General features: G+C 42.3%; 1 protein-coding gene across 2 annotated transcripts in view; it reads left to right on the top strand.

The window, feature by feature from the left end:
* GALNT18 (polypeptide N-acetylgalactosaminyltransferase 18) overlaps positions 1-21,627 on the top strand; it is a 385,548-nt gene that overhangs the window by 288,141 nt on the left and 75,780 nt on the right. The window contains exons 7-9 of one of the 2 annotated variants that reach the window (XM_077820101.1): positions 4,795-4,980; positions 12,614-12,751; positions 17,301-17,396. In XM_077820101.1, coding sequence (XP_077676227.1) covers positions 4,795-4,980; positions 12,614-12,751; positions 17,301-17,396 — 420 coding nt within the window. The remainder of the gene's footprint in view (positions 1-4,794; positions 4,981-12,613; positions 12,752-17,300; positions 17,397-21,627) is intronic. The other variant, XM_077820102.1, reaches the window with a different exon arrangement.

Below are 21,627 nucleotides of genomic sequence, written 5' to 3'. Positions count from 1 at the left end.
CAGCCTGGCACCTGAGCCAGGACAGGAGAAAGCTTTTTCAGAACAGGAAAGAAGGGGGAAGGGGAAAAAAACGCACCTGAAGAGGAAGCTACCTCTTCAGCACACTTCTCCTCATCTCTCCCAGATGAGACTGTGCTGCCCACCCCTCATCACTAGGTGAAGATTTAAGAACTTTCTGGATCTTACCAAGAGGGTGGCAGACAAGCTGCAAATTCCCTTACAGGAGGTGGCAGATACACATCACAAGTTGATGGAAATTCTGCACACTACTTTCTCATCTAGAACTGTCCTCCCAATTAATAAGCTGATTCTAGATCCTACCAAAATCATCTGGCAGAGCCAGCCTCCATCGCACCAACCAGCAACAGAGTGAAAACAAAAACAACACTACATCTCTACCCAAAGAGGCAGACTTTGTTTTCAACATCCGCAGCCCAACTCCATCATAGTGGATGTGGTTAATGCATGAAGCAAGCAACATAATGCCACGTCAACTCCATATGATCAGGCTTCAGAAGATGGCGTATTCATCAACAACATTACTGTTTAGAGTTGTAAATTACCAAACTGTCATGGCCAAAACAATTTTGTTAATCTTGGGAAACCCAGCATGTTTCTGAAACATTACTGGAAACACAAAAAGAACAGATTCAGACCATTCTTAGAGAAGGTCAGTTAATAGCCATACCGGTCCTAGAGACACCACTGGATATAGCTCTTACAGCTGCCCGCCCAGTCTCCATGACAGTGGTACTGAGGTGGGTTGTGAGTTTGGTTTTTGTTTTGTTGTTTTTTTTTTTTTTTTGTTCGCTACACCTCTCTAGATTGCCCAAAGAGCTACAGACTTCCAATTTGAAGGGCCAAACTCTTCGGAGAAGACAGATATTCTCTCCACATCCTGAAGGATTCTCGGACCGCACTACACTCCTTAGGAATCTACACTGTGGAACAGAAGAGAAGATATACCTCTCAACCACACCACAGATCACAATCTTCTCAATACTCACCATCTCTGTGCTGTTATGAGCCACAGTGTAAGAGGCCCAGGGCTCAAAAGTGAGAACATTCTGCACCCCAGTCCATGACCTCTCAAACTGCCTCTTATAAGCTGGTCGGGGGCCTGAACAATGATACCTTACAGCATCAGCTGCCATCTATATACCTGTCACGCCACTCAGAAGTTACCTTACGTTACTTCACAGCAGTTAGGACCAGCTATAGAGCAAAGAGATTGATTTCTAGCCCTGAACCTACAGGGTGCCTACTTCCATATCTCAGGTACAACCATTTTACAGGATATTTCCTGCTGCTTACCTTTGGGGCAGGATCGTTATAGGGACTGACTGCTCCACACAGGGTAGTCTCCAAGGTTCACTTCATTGTAGTGGCATACTAACCCCGGTACAGTGACTGGACTTTATCAGCTCCAACCTGATGCAGTACAAGCGAGAGCGCTCCTCTCACTACCCACATTCACCACCCTGGGACACGTCTCCCTAATAAGCTGAGGAGCTCACCTACACAACAACAAGGTTCAGGACAAATACCCTTCCACACAAATGACCTTCAATATCACTCTTTTGGGGATAAGGGCTGTCAGGCGTGCCTGTGCACAAACTCTGTCTTTCATCAAAAACAACACACAAAGGTTATGATGGACTTAGTGTGACCTGTATGTTTTGTATAAACTGCCAAGGAGCTGCCAGATCTCCCTCCCTCTGCAAGACAGCATTCAAACTTTGGAATTGATGCACCCATCACAATGTGCTCATCTCAGCTGTCTGTCTACAAGGGATAACCAACAGTCTCAGTTGAAATTTTCTCACAACAATGAGTGTATACTGAATTCAGAGGTGCTTCAAGATATAGCCACCCTTTGGGGAAACATTCACTAGTAGTTGCCCTCATCTTCCCAGCGGACAAGGCCCACTTGTATGTCTTTTCCCAGTTTCCTACCCTATCCAAGATTCTGTTGAAAATTCAACGAAACAAAGAGAGTTATTGTGATTGCCCCTCTCGACTATGACAAGTCTGGCTCCCTTACCTGACGCAGATGGCAGTATGCCTTCCTGTTCCGCCTCCAGGCTTGGATATTTCTTTGTTCCAAGGCTTAGAAGCAGAATGCTCTGAAAAGCTGAAACACATGTTGCAACACAACCACAAGTTGACCACTCCACATACCTATCTACAAAATGGAAACGACTCCAAGTTTGTACCATTCCAAATGGATAGACCCAACCTTTTCTTTCCTCCCTCTGATTTTGCACTACATTTTAAACTCTCACTCAGCTCCCTTAAGGTACATCTCATGGCGAAAATGGCTTCCCACTTGGAGTTTGCTCAGCCACTACTGCGTAGACTCTTTAAGGGCATTGGGACTCTCTTCCCCCATGTGACACCACCCACTCCAGCCTGGGACTTGACTCTAGTTATCAGAGCTTGGACTAGACCTCCCTCCGAGTCCAGGGCAACTTGTTCTCTCTTACACCTGTCCATGGCGACAGCATTTCTAATTGCCTTCACCTCAGCTAGGCACATAGGAGAAATAGCGGCCCTGATGGCACACCCAACATTCAAGGCCTTTGTCTTTAAAAATAATAACAATAATAATAATAAATCTAAGGCCATATCCCAAGTTTCTCCCTACTTTTTCTGTACTTTCCATATGAATCAACAGATCCATCTCCCTGTTTTTTCCCCAAAACCACATTGTGACAACTGGAAAACAATTGTGCATATGCTAGATATTAGAAGGACATTAGCATTCTACTTGGACAGGACTAAGGACTTCAGGAAATCCCCTAAACTCTTCCTTTCGTCCACAGAAAGATCCAAAAGTTCTGTGATATCTCCTCAAAGACTATCCAAATGAGTCTCTAGTTGCATTAATCACTTAGCAAGGGCACAACTTGCTTCTGTCCGTACGCACTCCATGAGATCAATTCCTACCTCAGTCACATTCCATAGGGATTCCCCTATCTCCCCAATCTATAGAGCAGTGATTGGGGCCTCTGTCCATACTTTCGCAGAACATTATGCAATAAATGAAGATTTGGCCGCTGACAGCATCTTCGACTCCACAGTACTCTCTGTAGTAAAAGACTCCTCTCTGAAGTGCCAGCCTCCAGTGGTGGGTACTGGTCCGGAGTCAACTAAAGTGGAGCACCCATAGGGACACTACTCGACGAAGAAGAGGCAATTACTCACCTTGTGCAGTAATGATGGTTCTTCAAGATGTGTGTCCCTATGGGTGCTCCACAACCCGCCCTCCTCCCCTCTACTTCAGAGTTCTCTATAGGATTCTGTGGTAGAGAAGGAAGTGAGGGGGGTTCACCCGTGCAGTGCTAAATAGCCTCGAGGCAGACCACGAGGGAGGGAGAGCACATGTGCGGGCTCAATGGGACACTGCTACCAAAAATCTCCGATTAGAGGTGCAGGGGCACACAGACACCTAAAGTGGAGCACCCATAGGGACACAAAGCTCGAAGAACCATCGTTACTGCACAAGATGAGTAACTGCCTCTTCTGCCAAATTGATGTCAAAAACTTTTGGGTTCAGTTCAGTAGACTCTAATGGGGCTAGTTCCTGCACATTTGAGTTTCTGCCTGAAGAGCATTCACTACGCCATTATGTCTCTTATATTTAATTTGATGCCTTGATTCTATTATGTTATAATATAAAGCTCCCATTATATAAGGTGTAGATATATCATTCCCCTGCAAAACAAACAAAGAACTAAGGATCAAGTGGATTTCCTCAGACACACTAAACACTTAAAAGCAAGGAAATCATAAGCCAAAACAACATTCTCAACCAGCAATACCACTTTCTAAGCATTAGCCATTCACTATTGTGATACTCGACACCAACACACACTTTAATAGAAACATCCAGCTAATGTGATAAATGGATTGACTATCATTTGCAAGGTATGAAACTTGTGGATAGGTCATTCTCAGTAGTGAACCCTGGTTTTTGAATTCAGTCTCAAAAGAAATACATCTGACTGCTATCTGGGCTGTGTTTAAAGCAAGATGTAAGATACATCTATTTTCCATGCCTCTTGGAATCTGGATTTTCTGGGATCTTCTGACATGCAGTTCAGTGGCTTGGTTTTCCCACCTCTAAAGTTACCTAGTTCTGAGCAGTGGGGTGTGCGTATGAAGGACTACATGTGACCTCTCTGAGGGAAAAGTTTGCAGTTATTTATATGCCTTGTACAATGCACCCAGATACTGCTGGGATCAGTGGTCAGCACACTGGGCTAGGGCATAGGAGACCCGGGTGTAATTTCCTGCTCCACCATGGACATCCTTTGTGACCTTGGGCAAGTCACTTAGCCCTTCTGTACATCAGTTCCCATTTGTAAAATGGGAATAATAGCACTGCCCTTCCTTACATAGGTGTTGGGAGGATAAATACGTTAAAGATTGTAAAGTGTTTTGTGAGCTACTGATAAATGCTAAATAAGTAGGCTTTATTTATTTATTTATTTACTTATCTATTTTTACTACTACCACCACTGCCATGAGGCTGGGCACATTGGCTAAGGGAGGATGTCTCTGGAAGTAACTGCTTAGGTGATACTGTAAAAATTGTTAAAGGAGTATCAGCTTTGTTCTAACGTAATTTTTGGACAGCCCAATATGAGTTGGTTGTGTTTCCTCTTAACATCAGTATTACGTTGAAACGCTTTTGGTTTTAGACATATCTGTTGAAAGTGATAAGACACTGCACTACTGTATAGTAGGCTAAGTTTACTGACTTCAACTAGTACTGTACATTTTTTCTAGGTATGGCAATGTGGAGGTAGTGTTGAGGTGCTGCCTTGCTCCAGGATTGCCCATATTGAAAGAGCCCATAAGCCGTACACAGAAGACCTCACTGCTCATGTCCGAAGGAATGCTCTAAGAGTGGCCGAAGTCTGGATGGATGAATTTAAAAGCCATGTTTACATGGCATGGAATATACCCCAAGAGGTAGGTTGCAAAGATTACCGGCATGCTTGGATAGCCTTAGCTCTGGGCCCAAAATATGAGCTCTAGTTTAGGACTACATTTAGCCACACTTATTCATATGGAGTAGCACCTTACTCTGTGAGCCGTTTAATGGTCTGCAGTTTATTTAAAAATGACTTTCTTGCTGTGTTGCTTTTTTCTTATTCATTGTTGACCCTGCAAGGCTCTTTGAAGTTAGTACCTGCAGGAATGCCAGAGATGAAGCTTATATGCAGTGTTTTTGTAGCCATGTTGGTGCCAGGTTATTAGAGAGAGAAGGTGGGTGAGGTAATATCTTTTATTGATCCAACTTCTGCTGGAGAGAGAGACAAGCTTTCAAGCTTACATGGAGCTGCTCTTCAGCTTCAAATTCATGTGTCTATCTAGTATACTTTTTACCTCTGTTAGAGTGAAGCCCTGTCGTGCAATACGGGAGTATTAAATTTCTACCAGTCATGCTGGAAGGGGTGTATTTTTCTTTTCCAAGAACCCAGTGTTACTCAGTGGGACTCACCTAGTAGGGGTGGAAATCCCCTTACAGAACAAGTGGCATTTCATGGCTCTAGGTCTCTATATGGATAGCATATTCCCACTTATGTTACTGTGAGTAACACTTACTTTTTAAAAAAAAAAGAAAAAAAAAAAAAGCAAACAGTAGCCGCAGCACGGGAAGCCAAAATTAGTAAAAGCAGACTCTTGATTTTACAGCTATGCTACATAGCCTTTAATGCATGTGTGTGTCAAAGTCCTCACTACATGCTGTGCTGTTTATATTTACTAAATAAACAATAAAGAAAAAGATTTAAAAATGTTAGAAATTGAATATATGATATTATTTATTATTAGGCCAATTAGTTCATCCCCTTAAAAATACAGACTATAGACACACTCCCATACTGATCTGTAGAAATACATCAGGGGCCAGATCCAACAAACACTTATTCACATAAGTGATCTTTGCTCAGATGAGTAATCTTAGGACCAAATTTTGTTCTCAGTTCTACTCATGTAAATATGGTTATAACTTCCTAGAATTTATTGAAGTTATTCTGAATTTACCCTAGCATAACCAAGGGCAGAATTTGGCCTCTCATTTTAGTTTTGAGTCCTTTAAATGAATCTGTTTGCTTTGCAGTTGCAACTCCCTCCAGCTGTCTCTTGCTAAAGAATATAGCACAAAACAAATAAATGAACTCAAGCAATTTATTTAATTTAATTTTTTAAAATTAATAAAAGATCTCTCTCAAATCTCTTTCTGAACAATTTTTCAGCTGCAGTGAAACTGGCATAATTTGTCCTGTTACTATTTTTCGTGCTAAAAGTAAAACAATGAACTTTGCCTAAGTTAGTTTCACCACACCTGAGGAAAAAAAGTTATTTTAGCTAGGAAAAGACCGTTTTTTCCCCCAGTTCAGTAATGGACTGTTTCCAGTTCGTCTCTTGTGGAACTACACAGAAAGTTAGAGGTCCTACATATCTGGCTGGGTCAAGGGGGGGGGGGGGGGGGTTTGGTTTGATTACTATTGATAATGTGCTTGCACTTATGAGCAGAAGATCTGGGGAAGGAAGGAGAGAGGAGATATAATGCCACTACCAGAAGAAAATAAATCACATTAGCTAAAACTAGTACAGAATGCTTTACACCAAAGCAAAATTTCCTCTGGAAATTGGGTGATGGTGGGAGGAGGATGAAGGCAGTAACTGGCATGGAAGCAGCAGCCACATCTCCATTGTATCCCTTAAGTTTCCAACTTCTTTCTCTTAAGACTGCCTAGTAATGCTTGTGCTGAGTAATTCCTCAGTGGCAAACAAAAGGGCAAAGAGGATCGGACCCAGTAGAATGTTAGATGACTATGGTGTCAGCGGTTCATATGTGTAATGTCCCACTGTGGCGATGAATGAGAAAGTGAAGCCTGCTGTAGGCAGCACAACAGACCCCTTGAGGTGACAGGCATTTTTATGTATAAGGGTTTCTCCTCAGCACAGAGTGAAAATGACCAAGAGGAACATCAGGGGAAGGGTGGTGTAGTGACTAAGAGTCAGGACCAGGGCTCAGCTGATTGGAGTTCAAATCCCAGTTTGGCCACAAACTTTCTGTAAAACCTTGGGTAGGCCATTTAATTTCTCTGTGCCTCTGTTCCCCATATGTAAAAGGGGATAAAACTCCTTTCTTTCTCCTACCTTTGCGGGCAGGGACTCTCTCTCTTACTATGTACCTAGCATGTCTCAGTTGGAGCCTCTAGGTGCCACAGTAGTATAAAAATGGTATCTTCAAGGTAGAAGATGTTCTAGTTTTCATATGGTTAAAAATCTATGAAACCTGAGCCTGGCAGTGATTTGGTATTAGCTGCAAAGTTAATACGAAAAATGTCAGAGGAGATATGGGCCCTCAATGAGCTAACAGAAATCCCTCTAACAGTGAGGAACTATATTCTTGTATAGATGTGCCAGGCTGGGCCCTGCTCCTCCAACGTCCCAATCCTGGCATAGGGGACCTATTGGGATTAGGCATGGAGCATGGTGGAGTTTGGCTCCATTGTGGCAATCTGGCACTGGCTTAGAGTCCACTAGGGGAATTGAATAATTTAAAGCACCTGGCAGCAGTTTGATGTTTCACTGGGATCAGGGCTGGCCTCAAGAATCAGGAAGCTTTACTCCAGTAGGAGTAAAGAAGCTAATGAAATCACCATCTGATCTTTCACAAGTATTGTTGGTGAGGGGAAGTGGAAGATATGTTACAGGCTTCCACTTATCGGCACGCACCAAATCAGTCTGAAAAGTAAACCAACATCATTAGTGTGGGAGGTTTTTTCTCTCTTTCGAAAGGGCAGAAGTTATGCAATCTGCTGTTTGTACAGAAAAAGTGTCAGAGAAGAGAAAGAAAGAACGTCTATGTTTTTGAGTTGGTTTAACAAGCAATTCAAAAAATAACTTTGACACAGCACGTGGAACATCCATGCTGTAGATTACCAGGAGTGTAGTAGGGCACAGGGCTAAAGGGATGAAGAGCAAGGAAAGTATTGGACTGATTATGTCAAAGTCCTATATCCTACTGAGTGGCATTAGCTCCATTGCACCTTTCTTCATCCTAAGACTTCATTAAGGGTGGAATATAAACTATGGACACTCTTCAAGCCATAGCTAGTTTCAGAAAGAGACAAAATAAGATAATGCAGATGCACAAAATGGGTGTGTGGAAGAAAAGGCAAATTGGCTGGTCAGATATTGTTGATTATTGTTGCACTTGTATAAATGTTTAATTATGTGTTTGGACAGAAATTAAACATTCATGCAAAATAGAGGGATTGGAACCCTTATAGTGGATTTTTTTGTTCACCTGTATCAGCCACGGCTTTTCATGCAGTATGCATGTATTACAGTGATGAGAAGCTGGATATGAGTCAGCAGTGTGCCCTCGTTGCCAAGACGGCCAACGGCATATTGGGCTGTATTAGTAGGAGCATTGCCAGCAGATCAAGGGAAATGATTATTCCCCTCTATTCGGCACTGGTGAGGCCACACCTGGAGTATTGCGTCCAGTTTTGGTCCCGCCACTACAGAAGAGATGTGGACAAATTGGAGAGAGTCCAGCGGAGGGCAATGGAAATGATTAGGGGGCTGGAGCACATGACTTACGAGGACAGGCTGAGGGAACTGCGGTTATTTAGTCTGCAGAAGAGAAGAGTGAGGGAGGATTTGATAGCAGCCTTCAGCTACCTGAAGGGGGGCTCCAAGCAGGATGGAACTAGGCTGTTCTCAGTGGTGGCAGATGACAGAACAAGCAGCAATGGTCTCAAGTTGCAGTGGGGGTGGTCTAGGTGGATATTAGGAGCTACTATTTCACTAGGAGGTTGGTGAAGCCCTGAAATGGGTTACTTAGGGAGGTGATGGAATCTCCATCCCTAGAGGTTTTTAAGGCCCAGCTTGACAAAGCCTTGGCTGGTATGATTTAGTTCGTGCTGTCCTGCTTTGTGCAGGGGGTTAGACTAGATGACCTCCTGAGGTCTCTCCCAACCTTAGTATTCTATGATTCTATGCTGTTCCAAAGTAGCAAATACCCAGTAGAACCTACTTTTTCATGGAATAATTCCCAGAACTGCGGAGCACTCCTCAATCAAACATGTCCAAAGATTTCAGAGCATCAAAGGCTAAAAGGAGGGAGCTTGTCCCATGTGGCAGGAAGCAGTGGCTACTATCTTGGGATCTTTGTATTTGAAGCACTGAAAGCTTTCCTCCGGCACTCTGAAACCATGATGAGGAGTGTAGCATAAAATACCAAGCTAAATAGACTCAATAAGCATGTTAAAATGGAAACAAAACTTGGGAAGTGCCAAGTGAAGGGATCACTCAGAAGAAGTCATCCTCTGAGCTACCAAATGAAACAGAAATATGTTTAAAATGGGGTAGGTAGGAGGGGATTGTGAGATTAGGGATTTGTGGGTTCATAGAATCGCTAACAGAATGAGATTGTCACCTCCGGGCTACTTTTTAACATAGTGACCAGTCAGTCGTCGGTGAAAGTCATTTCAACCTATGTGTTCTATAGTAGTAACCAGGTTTCAGAGTAGCAGCTGTGTTAGTCTGTATTCACAAAAAGAAAATGAGTAATTTGTTAGTCTCTGAGGTGCCACAAGTACTCCTTTTCTTTATAGAAGTAACCAGTAAATCTCAACATTTACCAGTAGTTATTCAAGGTGTTGTCATGGGTTTCCTGTAAAGAGGGGAAATACAGAAGATCTGAGAATCAGGCTGTGGTAACCAATGGTAAATTATGACTTGTTATGGTAACAACTATATGTAAATAAATTGGTATTTTGGTAATTAGTCCTTCAGACCCCACACATGGTTTTTTTTTCTTGTTTTCACAAGTTCATCTCACCATCAGCTCAGAACAGGCTCCCCAGTCTTATGGGGCCTCAGTGGGCCAAAGACCTTCCAACCCTTCCCTAAGGACCAGGGGTCCTGCCTCTTGGGTTTATCAGAAAGAAGACCTTGAGTCAGTTTTAACTCAGGCTGTTTAACTAAAAATCCACCCTTTGTCTCACAGAATGATAGAATTTAAGGCCAGAAGGAGCCACTAGATCACCTAGCCTGACCTCCTGTATAGCACAGGCCCCCAACACCATCCAGCACCTATAAAGAGACTGCAGTTTTACAGCCCATAGGAGACTAAATCTACTAATGAGAAGCACTGCAGCAGATCTAGGTGGTATTATTATGATTAACTATCAATCTGCTCTATCAATCTGCTCTGTCTTGACCGTGGCTTTTTCCCATGCCTCCAGTGACATTCAGTTCTCAGCTTCCCATTACATACAAGCTGGCCTCTGCTATACCCAAACAATGTACTGTGTGCAAGCTGGTTTCCTTTCCAACTGCATGTCAGGATCCGGTTGCATCTTTACAGGGACCTGGCTCCTTAGAGTGCTCATCAGTCTCAGGAGCAATAAGCACTGCAGGATACTGTGTTGCATGAGAAAGGAATGGGGATGCACTGGAACCCAATAGAAGGGCAGCTGAGCATCACTATACATTGTAAATTTACAGAGCTCAGGGTAGATAAAGGAGTCATCCGAGGCCACAGGCACAAAGGCAGCTGTCAAGAGGGAACCAGTGACCTAGAGAGAGAGCTGTAATCTGACAAAGAGGAAATGAACAGGCTGAGAGGAGCAGCGATAGTTTTGGAAATTCAGAAAAGCATTCAAATGCAAGTTCCGTATACCTGCTGTAGTAGTGAGCTATTGTGTATAGGAGGTTTTTGCTGGTAAGATTCAGACTGACTTGTAAGATATTGAGTGCTTGAGCTGAAGCCTCAGGGGCACCTGATGCTGTAGCCCAGCAGTTCTCAACCCGCAGCTCACAGGCCGCATGCGGTCCAATTAGCACACAGCTGCGGCCCAGCTCAGCTGTGTGCTGAAGGGTGGCCTTGTGGGCCGGGGTCCCACCAGGTGAGAACCACTGCTCTAGCCAGTCACATTCCTGACCAGGGGAGAGAGATCAATTAGTTAATTAAGAGGCAGTTTTATATAAAGATAGATGAATGATTTCTGCCAGGCATAGTTTGAGTTGCACCTATTTGCATCAGGCCTGAATTTGGTGCAAGGTATTTTTAATAGACTTTGCCAGTATAGAAGCCAAATTTACTTTAGAGCCAGTCAGGAAGTGCCTGCATTGTAAAAGATTCTTGCTCCGGATAATATTAATTACATAGACCGGGGTAGGCAAATGTGCCAAAGGCGGCACGTGAGCTGATTTTCAGTGGCACTCACACTGCCCGGGTCCTGGCCACCGGTCCGGGGGGGGCTCTGCATTTTAATTTAATTTTAAATGAAGCTTCTTAAACATTTTAAAAACCTTATTTACTTTACATATGACAGTAGTTTAGTTATATATTAAAGACTTACAGAAAGAGACCTTCTAAAAATGTTAAAATATATTACTGGCACGCGAAACCTTAAATTAGAGTGAATAAATGAAGACTCGTCACACCACTTCTGAAAGGTTGCAGACCCCTGACAGAGACACTCTGTGATGCAAAGACCAGCCTGTGCTTCAGACTATAAAATCAGGCTCCTATAAAGCTATCCTTTTGATATACCAATGAAAGAGAATTCAGCATTTCCTAACATCATTTTAAAATCCTGATGTCAGCAGACAATGAAGACACTTCGGGCATTTATGACTCAAGCAAGGCCTGTTGTTTAACCAAACAGATTGTCCGAGTTCTCTCTAAAGTTTATTTATAAGAAGTTTTGTTCTGTTATATTGAGCTGTATGTGAGAACGTAATTTACAGTAAAATGTTTCATTTTACTTCCTGTCAGAAAGTGGCCATGGATTTGCATTTAGATCCCTCTCTAAAAATCTCAGTTGCATGATTTTAAAAGGATAAATTATTGAGCTCCACTTACAGGCTTTTTATGAAACTCATGTTTCATGGACTCCACAAAATTGTGTCACACCAGCCGAGGGTTAGCCATAAAAGTAACCGATAATAAAAGGAGGGGAGGGAGAAATTCTGCAAATGCTTTTAACAAAAACATCAACTGAAATTTTAATGTCAGTATAAAATAGATTGGCTGAGATTTCAAAAAGGTGAGCAGGAATTCTAATCTTCACAATGGAACAACAAGGCCAGACTTCAGAAATAGGCAGAAAAAGGAATACATTAATAAATAGGCCACAGTTGAATGTCAACAATAAGGTTGTTTCCTGGGCAACTTACTACCTTATGCCAATTATTTCTGGATCTGAAAACTGCCTGAAAATCAAAAAGGACTGGAGAATTACAGTGGCATTCACTAAAATCCAGATCCAAAACTCATATAAGTCAACGAGACTCTTTCCATGGACCACAGTGGGATTTGAATGAGGCCCTAAGAATCTGAACTGTGTTTATAATACTATGGTACACATCCTCTTTAAACAGAGCATTTATGAAATGTCCATTGACATCAGAATCACTTTACACCAGTGTTGTTGATCCAGTGGAGAGATCAACTCTTGTGTTACTGTTCCTCGCTGGAGTGGGCATGGCAGTAGAGTTTTATACGAGCAAGAATTGCTTTTATGTCACTGATACGTTTTCTGTTTTTCTGACCCTTTTATGTGCACAGGATTCTGGAATTGACATTGGTGATATTTCTGAGAGGAAGGCCCTGAGGAAAAAACTGCAGTGCAAGACCTTTAGGTGGTATCTCGTCAGTGTGTATCCAGAAATGAGAATGTACTCAGACACGATCGCCTATGGGGTGGTAAGGATCCTGTTTACCTTGATCATAGAAAAAAGAATAATAGTGGAAGTAATTCATGCAGACACTGCGTAGTTCCAGATAAGAGCCAGATCAAACTGGGAGTCACTAGTTAAATTGGTGGACTGACTGGTTAGTTGAAAAAGACTGTTGTGCTATAATACTTCATGCCAATACATTCCTGTGTATTATCTTTTTTGCCTGTTCTTTTCACAGATTTTGTTAAAGTGAAAGATTTCTGGGGTATAATTTATTAGAAGCTACAGAGCTGTTGGCTGGAAATTGTGGTGAATACATGTAGTTTGTGTGAATTCACTTAGTTTTTTCACATATAAGCCCCTTAATATAATATCAAATCATGTATATAGAGGTTCATACAGACATGTATGCTCCTAAGGATTATTATTATCATTGCATACTATTTATGTTACAGTATCTCCAACAGGCCACAGTTGAAATCAGGGCCTGATTATGCTAGGACAGTGTACTAAAACATAGTAAGAAACAGTACCTGCCCCAACGAATTTACAACCTAAATGGAAAAAACAGACCATGAATAGTAGGGGAAATGAGCGCAGAGAGGTAAAGTGATTTGCCCTTGGGCACAAAGCAGGTTAGTGATAGAACCAGAAAAAGAACCCCTATCCTGACTCCTAGTCCAGTGCCTCATCCATTATCCTGCACTGGGTTCTCTGAGTTCTGCAGTTTGTCAGCCGTGGAGATCCGGTTGGATCTAGGTTTGCCAGGTGCTCGATTTTCAACCGGGCTGATCAGGCCATTAAAAGTCCTGTTCACGGTGCTGTAGGGCTAAGACAGGTTAGTCCCTACCTGTCCTGGCACCACGCTGCGCCCTGGAAGCAGCCAGCTCCTAGGCGGGGGGAGCACAGGGCTCTGCATGCTGCCCCCACCCCGAGCACTGGCTCCACACTCCCACTGGCTGGGAGCCACAGCCAATGGGAGCTGGGGAGGGTGGTGCCTGTGGGCGAGCACAGAGACTTCTGCCCCGCCCCCTCCCCACCACCTAGGAGCCGTACCTGCGCTGCTGACCGGGAGCTACATGAGGTAAGCCTGTGTCCCCAACCCCCTACCCCAGCCCTGAGCTCCCCCCCCAACCCAGAGCCCCCTCCTGCATCCCAGCTTCACCCCAGAGCTCTTCCACACCCCAACCCCCTGCCTCAACCTGAAGCCCCCTCCTGCACTCTGAATCCCTTGGCCCCACCCCCCCAGGCCTGGAGCTCCCTCCTGCACCCCAAACCCTTCATCCCCGGCCCCACCCCAGAGTTTGCACCCCCAGCCGGAGCCCTCACCCCCTCCTGCACCCCAGCTCCCTGCCCCAGCCCAGAGCCCCCTCCTGTATCTTGAACTCCTCATTTCTGGCTCCACCCTGGAGCCCACACCCCCAGTTAGAGTCCTCACCCGCCCCCCGCCCCCAGCCCCCAGCCCAGTGAAAGTGAGTGAGGGTGGGGGAGAACGAACCATCGTGGGAGGGAGAATGTAGTGAATGGGGGGGGCGCAACTTGGGAAAGGGGCAGGGCTAGGGTGTTCAGTTTTGTGCAGTTAGAAAGTTGGCAACCCTAGTAGGATCCTGTAGGGCGGTAGCACATTTTAGCGAATAGAATGGCTCTGTACTTGAGAGGTATTTTATAATTATTTGACTGCTTTGGATGGTCAATTGAAATTATAGGGCTGGCTTTTCATGCAAGTCAAATAGACAAGAAGAACCCATCCAAAAAGTTATAAGGCAAATATGACAGGCCTCGATGTGAGGATATTGACTTCACTGGAATTGTGCTCAGTTATACTAGAACTGAATTTGGCCCAGATTCTTTTAAGGATAGATTAGACTTCCTAGTAAATGGGTTCATATTTCTCCTGCCAGGCATAGAAGCCTGGAGCATTTTTGATCACAGATATGAATAGGAAATGAGTGAAAAAGGAAACACACAGGTGGAATAACTGAGTTACTTGACACATCCTTCTTGGACTAATTCAACATTTATTTGACAGGCACAGATGAAAAGCATGGAACAGGCCTTCTAAGATTTTGACTCTCTTGAGCCTGTCTCAGCATCCACAGAAGGATGCTGGCAATACCAAATAAGCTTGGTATACAGCAAGAGTGAGTGTTCATACATCACACTGTTATGTGATGCAGAACCAAAGAGCCCAATATATAAGTCCTCAGGGCATCTCTGGTCAATACATATATATTGTGAGTGTGCCACAACACGGGGCCTGATATAATCTATTGACCGCAGCATGTCAGTACATTAATGGCCTCATAATTTAGCTGGGAGCTGTAGTGGGAAGTCTTATTCCACTAACTGTGTACTCCTGAAAAATGCCTGAAAATAATGGACCATATGACAAAGCATTAGAGAGAACTCTAGAGCTCTAGAGTTAGAGGCTTGCAAGAGACACTGCATTAGGAAATAAAAACACACTGTCACCTGATCTTCGTAGAGGGAGTGGTATTTGGTTCCCTCTTCTGTTCGTTCTTCATTTCTTCTTTTCCACTTGTTTGCTAAGCTTGTAATGAAGGAAGAAGTGCCATGGAAATGCAAATCAGCTGCTAATTTAGATTTTAAATATTGAAGTGCTTACCTGCTTGGATCACTGCTCTGCACTTACCAAAGATATCTGATTTTCTGGGATGGAGATTTTGTTGTCAGTAATGAAAAAAATTAACAAAAATGCTGCATTATTACAAAAGGAAATTGGAATCAATACATTTTTTCATTATTTGATCAGCTGGAGACTCAGATGTTGCCAGTCTCCACTGTAAGATTGTAATTTAGGCTATGTGTGCACTTGGAAACTAAGCAGTGTGTGATAGCACTGGATTATGTGCAGTTGGTCAGGTGTGCGCGCTAACTATATGAAGTCTTTCTTGTGCTTTTGCCCAGCATCCACACTAGTGTTGTTCTAAACCATCTCATTTGAAATATCCTCGGGTACCTATCTGACATCTCCCAGAGGCAGTGGATTCTGAGAGAATTCAAAAGGCCACCAGTCCACTTTGGGCCAGTAGTGTGTAGACTCATTGAACTGATTCATCTAGTTCATATCCATGCTGGCACTAAAAAGGAGAGAAGGCCTATAGCAGAAATGAGCATGGAAAGAGTGAAGTACGTCGAGAAGATGGCAGAGGTTTACTCATTCAAACAGCGTAAGAAGCATAACAAGAATAGTGATGATCTTGAATCGAGAGAGGAAGGTGCAAGTAACCATAGTGACAATGGAATAAAATGGCAGCACTATGTCATTAATGTCAATAATAATAAAGGGAAGGATGGTTTTATAGTTAAGGCACTCAGGAAATCTGAATGTAATTCTCAGCTCAGCCACAGACTATCTGTCTGACACTGGGCAAGTCACTCATCTCTCTATGCTACAGTTTTCTATCTGTAACATGTGGATAATACTTCCTTTCTCCCACACTTACTGTGAGCTTTTCAGGGTACAGACTGTCTCATTACGTGTATGTGTATGTGCACTGACTAGCACCATAGGGATCTGATCTCAGTTGAGGCCATTGCTGAAATGTTAATATTAATAGTGTCCCCTGAGCTGTCCCTGTTTTGGTGCAACTCTGCACCACACTAGCATTGGGCAATATGCCCAATTTGGTCCAATGTGTCAGAACAACAGCGAAGTATTAGGTTTATTATGGTTAAGTAATTTAGATGGAAATGCTGTAGGTACATAAAATTACTCCATTGGAAATGTGTATAAAGTAAACTAAATGATAAATATTTCACCTCATTGCTTTTCTATGTTCTGAGATGAATAGTTTGTCTATACAGGATATTGAGACTTTGGTTTCATAAGATATGTGCTCCTTCTAGGAGGGCCCCTTTGAGTCCCATGCATATAAATTACACATATAATCCTGTGGTACCTAAATTCTCACTTACTTATTTCATTCTCCATCCCAGAGGCTCAAGGTGATCAGAAGTCCTTCAGAATGTAAATTTCTTATGAGACTCCTTGCAGAGCCTTTCATCTTTATTGGGAGGAAAAGCTCTTTCAGAAACTGAGTGGTGTGCTCTTAGATAAATTGCTCAATAAATCCTTCATTCTTTGTAGCAATGTGGATTGTGAGTCTATGGAGCTATGCCAGTCTACGCCAGCTGAGGATCTGGCCCACTGATGCTGTTGGGACTGCTTGTGGGACAGGGTACAGCATTAGTAATGGTATCAGAATCTGGCATTATGTTTTAGTCCATGTGGGACTGATGCTAAGTGGTCCTGGGCACTTTTAGGGAGTTTCGTGGGCCCTCAACTCCCATTGATATAATAGAAACTGAGTAAAAAGTTCAGGATTTAATCTACAAACAACAAGAGCATACAGCATATGTTTAATTCAGGGAAGAATTTGATCCAGCTGTTTTCTCTCCAAATGCACTCTTAACCTCACACAGACAAGTGTCTTTATTATGAATGTTTCCTTCTCTCAGGTAAATATGATTTTCTTGCAAAGAAATTGAAATGATTAAATATAGTCCATTCTAACACACATTTGGTTTCTTTTTCTCTCTGTCTATTCTAGCTGCAGAATTCCCTGAAAAGTGATTTGTGCCTTGATCAGGGGCCAGACACAGAAAATATTCCAATCATGTATATCTGCCATGGAATGACACCACAGGTTAGTATGACTAATGATCTCATATATGGCTGCTGCTTTTAGTAGGCTGTGTAGGAGGAACCATATTGTAACCATCAATGTTTTTTTCCTGCTACAGTACCTCCTTAGGCTGTTTGTTAGAGGTTTTATAGAAAATTGGAACATTACTTGTGCCATAATGTCGAGAATCACTTGTGTATTAATTAGTGCTTTGACAAGGAAGCTTATTTATTCATTTTGGAAGACTATAAGCAACAAGAGGCATGAATTAGTGCTACATTTAGCAGGAATTGTTGGCATAAGCTTTTGTTATTTATCTCTTTTAACTGTGTCCCTGATATGAATGCAACAGTAAGCTCTAAAGAAGATATAATTGTATTTATAGCAAAATTTTCTGTTTTGGGCTGCTGTATTTACTGTCTTTGTTCTGGGAATTTGAAAGGTACAGCACCCTACTTCAAAGTGCATTACAGACATGTACAAAAAATAAATTAATACCTGCAAAAGCCCTTTATTCCAGGCCCTTTTTACATTCCCTAACACACGCTCATTTTGTTCAGAATGGGTCAGACTCAAATTATCAAAGCCCTTGCATTTACTGAAACAGCTGGATTTAATAACTGACAAATAAGAGTTTGAACATGTAGCCTCTTCTTGAGTGACTAACGATCTGGACGCATGTAAAAGCATTCTCATGCAGCTACTTAAACTACCACCTGCGTGGTCCAGAACTTGCCTGTCAGAGACAGACCGTGCAAAGTAGTTGATATTGGAAGATCACTTAAACAAAAATCTATAGAAGAAAAATAGTCATATTTTGATTACATGTTGTAGAGCAAAATACCCCTGCATTTTAGAATACATGAGGGTGATTGAAAGCATTTGCTCCCTTCCTTTGCTAGTGCCTAGTAATAATCAGCAGAAAATTTTGCTCTGGTTGTTTTTATGCAAGCATTGTACAAAAGGACCTTGATACTCTTCATTTATATAAATGTGTGGGATGTGGTGCTGTTCATAGAACCATCAATTACTTGATTTGATTACACAGCAAAGGAGGATCATAACACTAGCTAGCTAAGACATAAACAAGTGCACATTGAAAAGGTAACATTGATCTTCCATCTATGGGTAACTTAGTTGGAAACTTAAACCTGATGAAATTGTTGGTGTTGGTTATATAATACCTTGCAAAGTTATGTGTTCTGCATTTTCAGCTCTGCACTGATTTCCTTTACTGAGAGCTTTTAATATTGATCCCTAGAGAGATCCTGCTTGAGTAAATTATGAATGATGAAGAGAAAAATATCAGAGAGTCCCATTTATCACATGCATCCACTGCATAGACTGCGGCTTATTTTTCACATAAGTATGCTGATAACTAGTGTGTTGCCTCCAGGAGCTTTTTAAGCTGGTCCTCATTGTTAGCTAAGTAACTACCTACCTCTGATGTAAATCATAAGTTTGCTGGAGTCATTATGCTTCACCTTCTGGGAAGGTGCAATAATTCTCTTCTGGCATATCATCTTGATAACAGTCTACATACACTGTCGTAAATTAAAATTGGAAATTTTAATTATAGTTAAGTGGCAAAAAAAAGCCCCCTTAGTTAGCACCGTTCAGCATTCACTGTGAACTATTTTTGAATGCCAGTCAAAGCTCTGCATAAATGAGATATGGATAACAAAAATATGGGGATGGGGGAGAGAAAGAAGAACCCTCTTGATGGGAGCATGCTCCTTTCATAATTACAGTGTTGTTTGCATCTCCTCACCCATTAACATGATTTCAGGGTTTTTTTTAAAAGCTATGATACTGTCTGACTCTGCCTGGGATTAGAAAATGCGTGAGATCTCTCTTTAAAGAGGAACTTGCTGTTTCCCCATTCAGGGACATGTACTTGGCCAAATTGTGTGCCACTACAGTAGCACAAAGGACCCATACATTTTACTGAATAGGCATCTGGAAGATTTCCTCTGTGTAGAGGGAATCCCCGTATTTATGGCATAGACCCAAGCCTCTTCCCAGCAACTGGCACAGAGGGAGTGGTTGGTTCAAGGTCCCTTTGTGTAATCTGGCAGCTCACACCTGTGGCCATGGACCTAACACAGGATGCATCCGATGAAGTGAGCTGTAGCTCACGAAAGCTTATGCTCAAATAAATTGGTTAGTCTCTAAGGTGCCACAAGTCCTCCTTTTCTTTTTACTTAGTGTTAAGTTTGTTGAAGAAGAAAAAAATAGTTGGAAAGCAGTAACACTGTTTAATGAGGAATACTGGCCCTGTCCTGAACCCCCAACTCATGTGAGCAGTCCCAGTGAGACTAGTCAGTGGGACTCATAGCAGGGGCCAGGACTACTGGTGTGAACAGGCGTTGCAATATGAGGCCTTGGCTAGAAAAATCCCATACGCCTCATGTCCGAGGTTCATTCGTTTCTTAGGCTACGTCTACACCGCGAGCATGGGTAGTGGCAACAGAAGCATGGCTTGAGCGTGCTGAATACTCAGTGCAGCTAAGCCATGACTCTGCTGCCATGGCCTGTGCTACTGCAGCTACTCTGCTGTTTATACTCACGCAAGGTCTGCATACACAAGCAGGGGAATCACACCCCTAGCTCATAGTGTAGACGCAGCCTGACAGGCGTTTTGGCTCTTCCAAGACCATTCAAATATTAGGGAGAGGAGGTAATGTGCAGGAAACTGTGTGGTTTAAACAATGTTCTACCCTGGTCCGTGATGCAATTTTTACAACTTCCTTAATCCTTTCCTCTCTTAGAAATTGGTTTCTTCCTTCTTAAACCAGTATAAAGTGCTCACTGGAGATAATCTTTCATTTTCCTTATAGGACCCTATGCATTTCAAAGTGCACCGATATGCTGACTAGAGAGCTTCTTATAGCTGATTACCGCAAGGCCAGTGCATGTATCCTACAAGGAGAAGAGTCACAGTAAAATAAATAAATAAATAAATAAAATGTGCATAAGCACACTCCAGAAAAATCATTATAGGGTAATAGCATAAGATGCACCGGACCAAGAGAAGAATTCAGGGCTTGTCATGCATTTCAGTACTTTGGTTTTCACAGAGCATTCATATATTTGATAGATTTAATTGCAAATAAGTCAGGGGTAGAATGCATTTTAATAAAGGATGTGTTTGTGGACTTAAATAGAACCCTTAGAAATATGTATGAGGATGAATTCATATGATCATAAAAAACAAGTTAAAAATGGAAAAGACCCATTAGGTCATTAGCCCATCTGCTTGACAATTCAGGATTTTTCCCTAAGCTACTAGTATTTGTTCCTATATTTTCTCCATTCTAGTTTTAAATATTCCAGGCTAAAGAGCTTCCTCTATTTCCCTCGGGGGACTATTCTACAGCCTGTCAGGAAGTTTTCCCTGATATGCAGCCTAAATTTTCCTTTCTTCTCATTACTTCTAGCTATAGCCTCCTTTTCCATCATGAATAATTTCTTGCTCTGTGCTAACCCCTTTCAAATCTTTGAAGACTCTGATCTAGTTCCCCTTTTACTCATCACTTAGTCAAGCTATTTGACACCAGCTCTTGAAATTGCATAGCTGTGGAATGTGTAAATGGCTACTCTTTTCTTTTAGCATGATTCACACACATGGGATGATTACACTCTTTGAAAAGGGAATTGTGAAGTTAAAATATAAGAGTGCATAGCACTGTTTTGTGGCCAGTGGCAAGTATGTCAAACATCCCTTTGTAATTAATAATGCTTTCAAAAGTGCCAAAGAACTGCTCTCAGACTGCATAATGGAATAACCAGAGATTGTCTCACTGCACAAAACAACAGCTGTTTTTAAGAGGCATTAGAATTAATAATGAGTGAGCCTAAAATGTTTGAGGTTAACCAAACTTTCACCAACTCCCTTCACATGATTGCTGTACTACTTATAAAGAATTAATATGTATTATTAGCCCTTCCATACAAGAATCTCAGAGTACGTGAATGAATGAATGAATGAATAAATATGCCTGTGAGTATATTATTGTCCCCATTATACAGATAGGAAAACTGAGGCACAGTTTTTCTGTGGTCACGCAGTGAGGCAATGGTGGAATGGAGAATAGAATTCAGAGAATCTTGACTCTTAGTCCCCTGTTCTGTCCACTAACAAGAGCTACCAGGCCAACATGACCATCTCCACCCAATTTCTACTACGTGTGACCCATATCTTGTCTTCTGTTATTCAGCCTTTGCAACTGGCCAATTTGTCATTTGTCCC

The sequence above is a fragment of the Eretmochelys imbricata genome, chromosome 6 (genome assembly GCF_965152235.1).
Source record: "Eretmochelys imbricata isolate rEreImb1 chromosome 6, rEreImb1.hap1, whole genome shotgun sequence".
In the NCBI taxonomy this organism is placed as follows: Eukaryota; Metazoa; Chordata; order Testudines; family Cheloniidae; genus Eretmochelys; species Eretmochelys imbricata.
The sequence above is the reverse complement of the archived record's forward strand: the minus strand, read 5'-3'. Positions and strand labels throughout refer to the sequence as shown.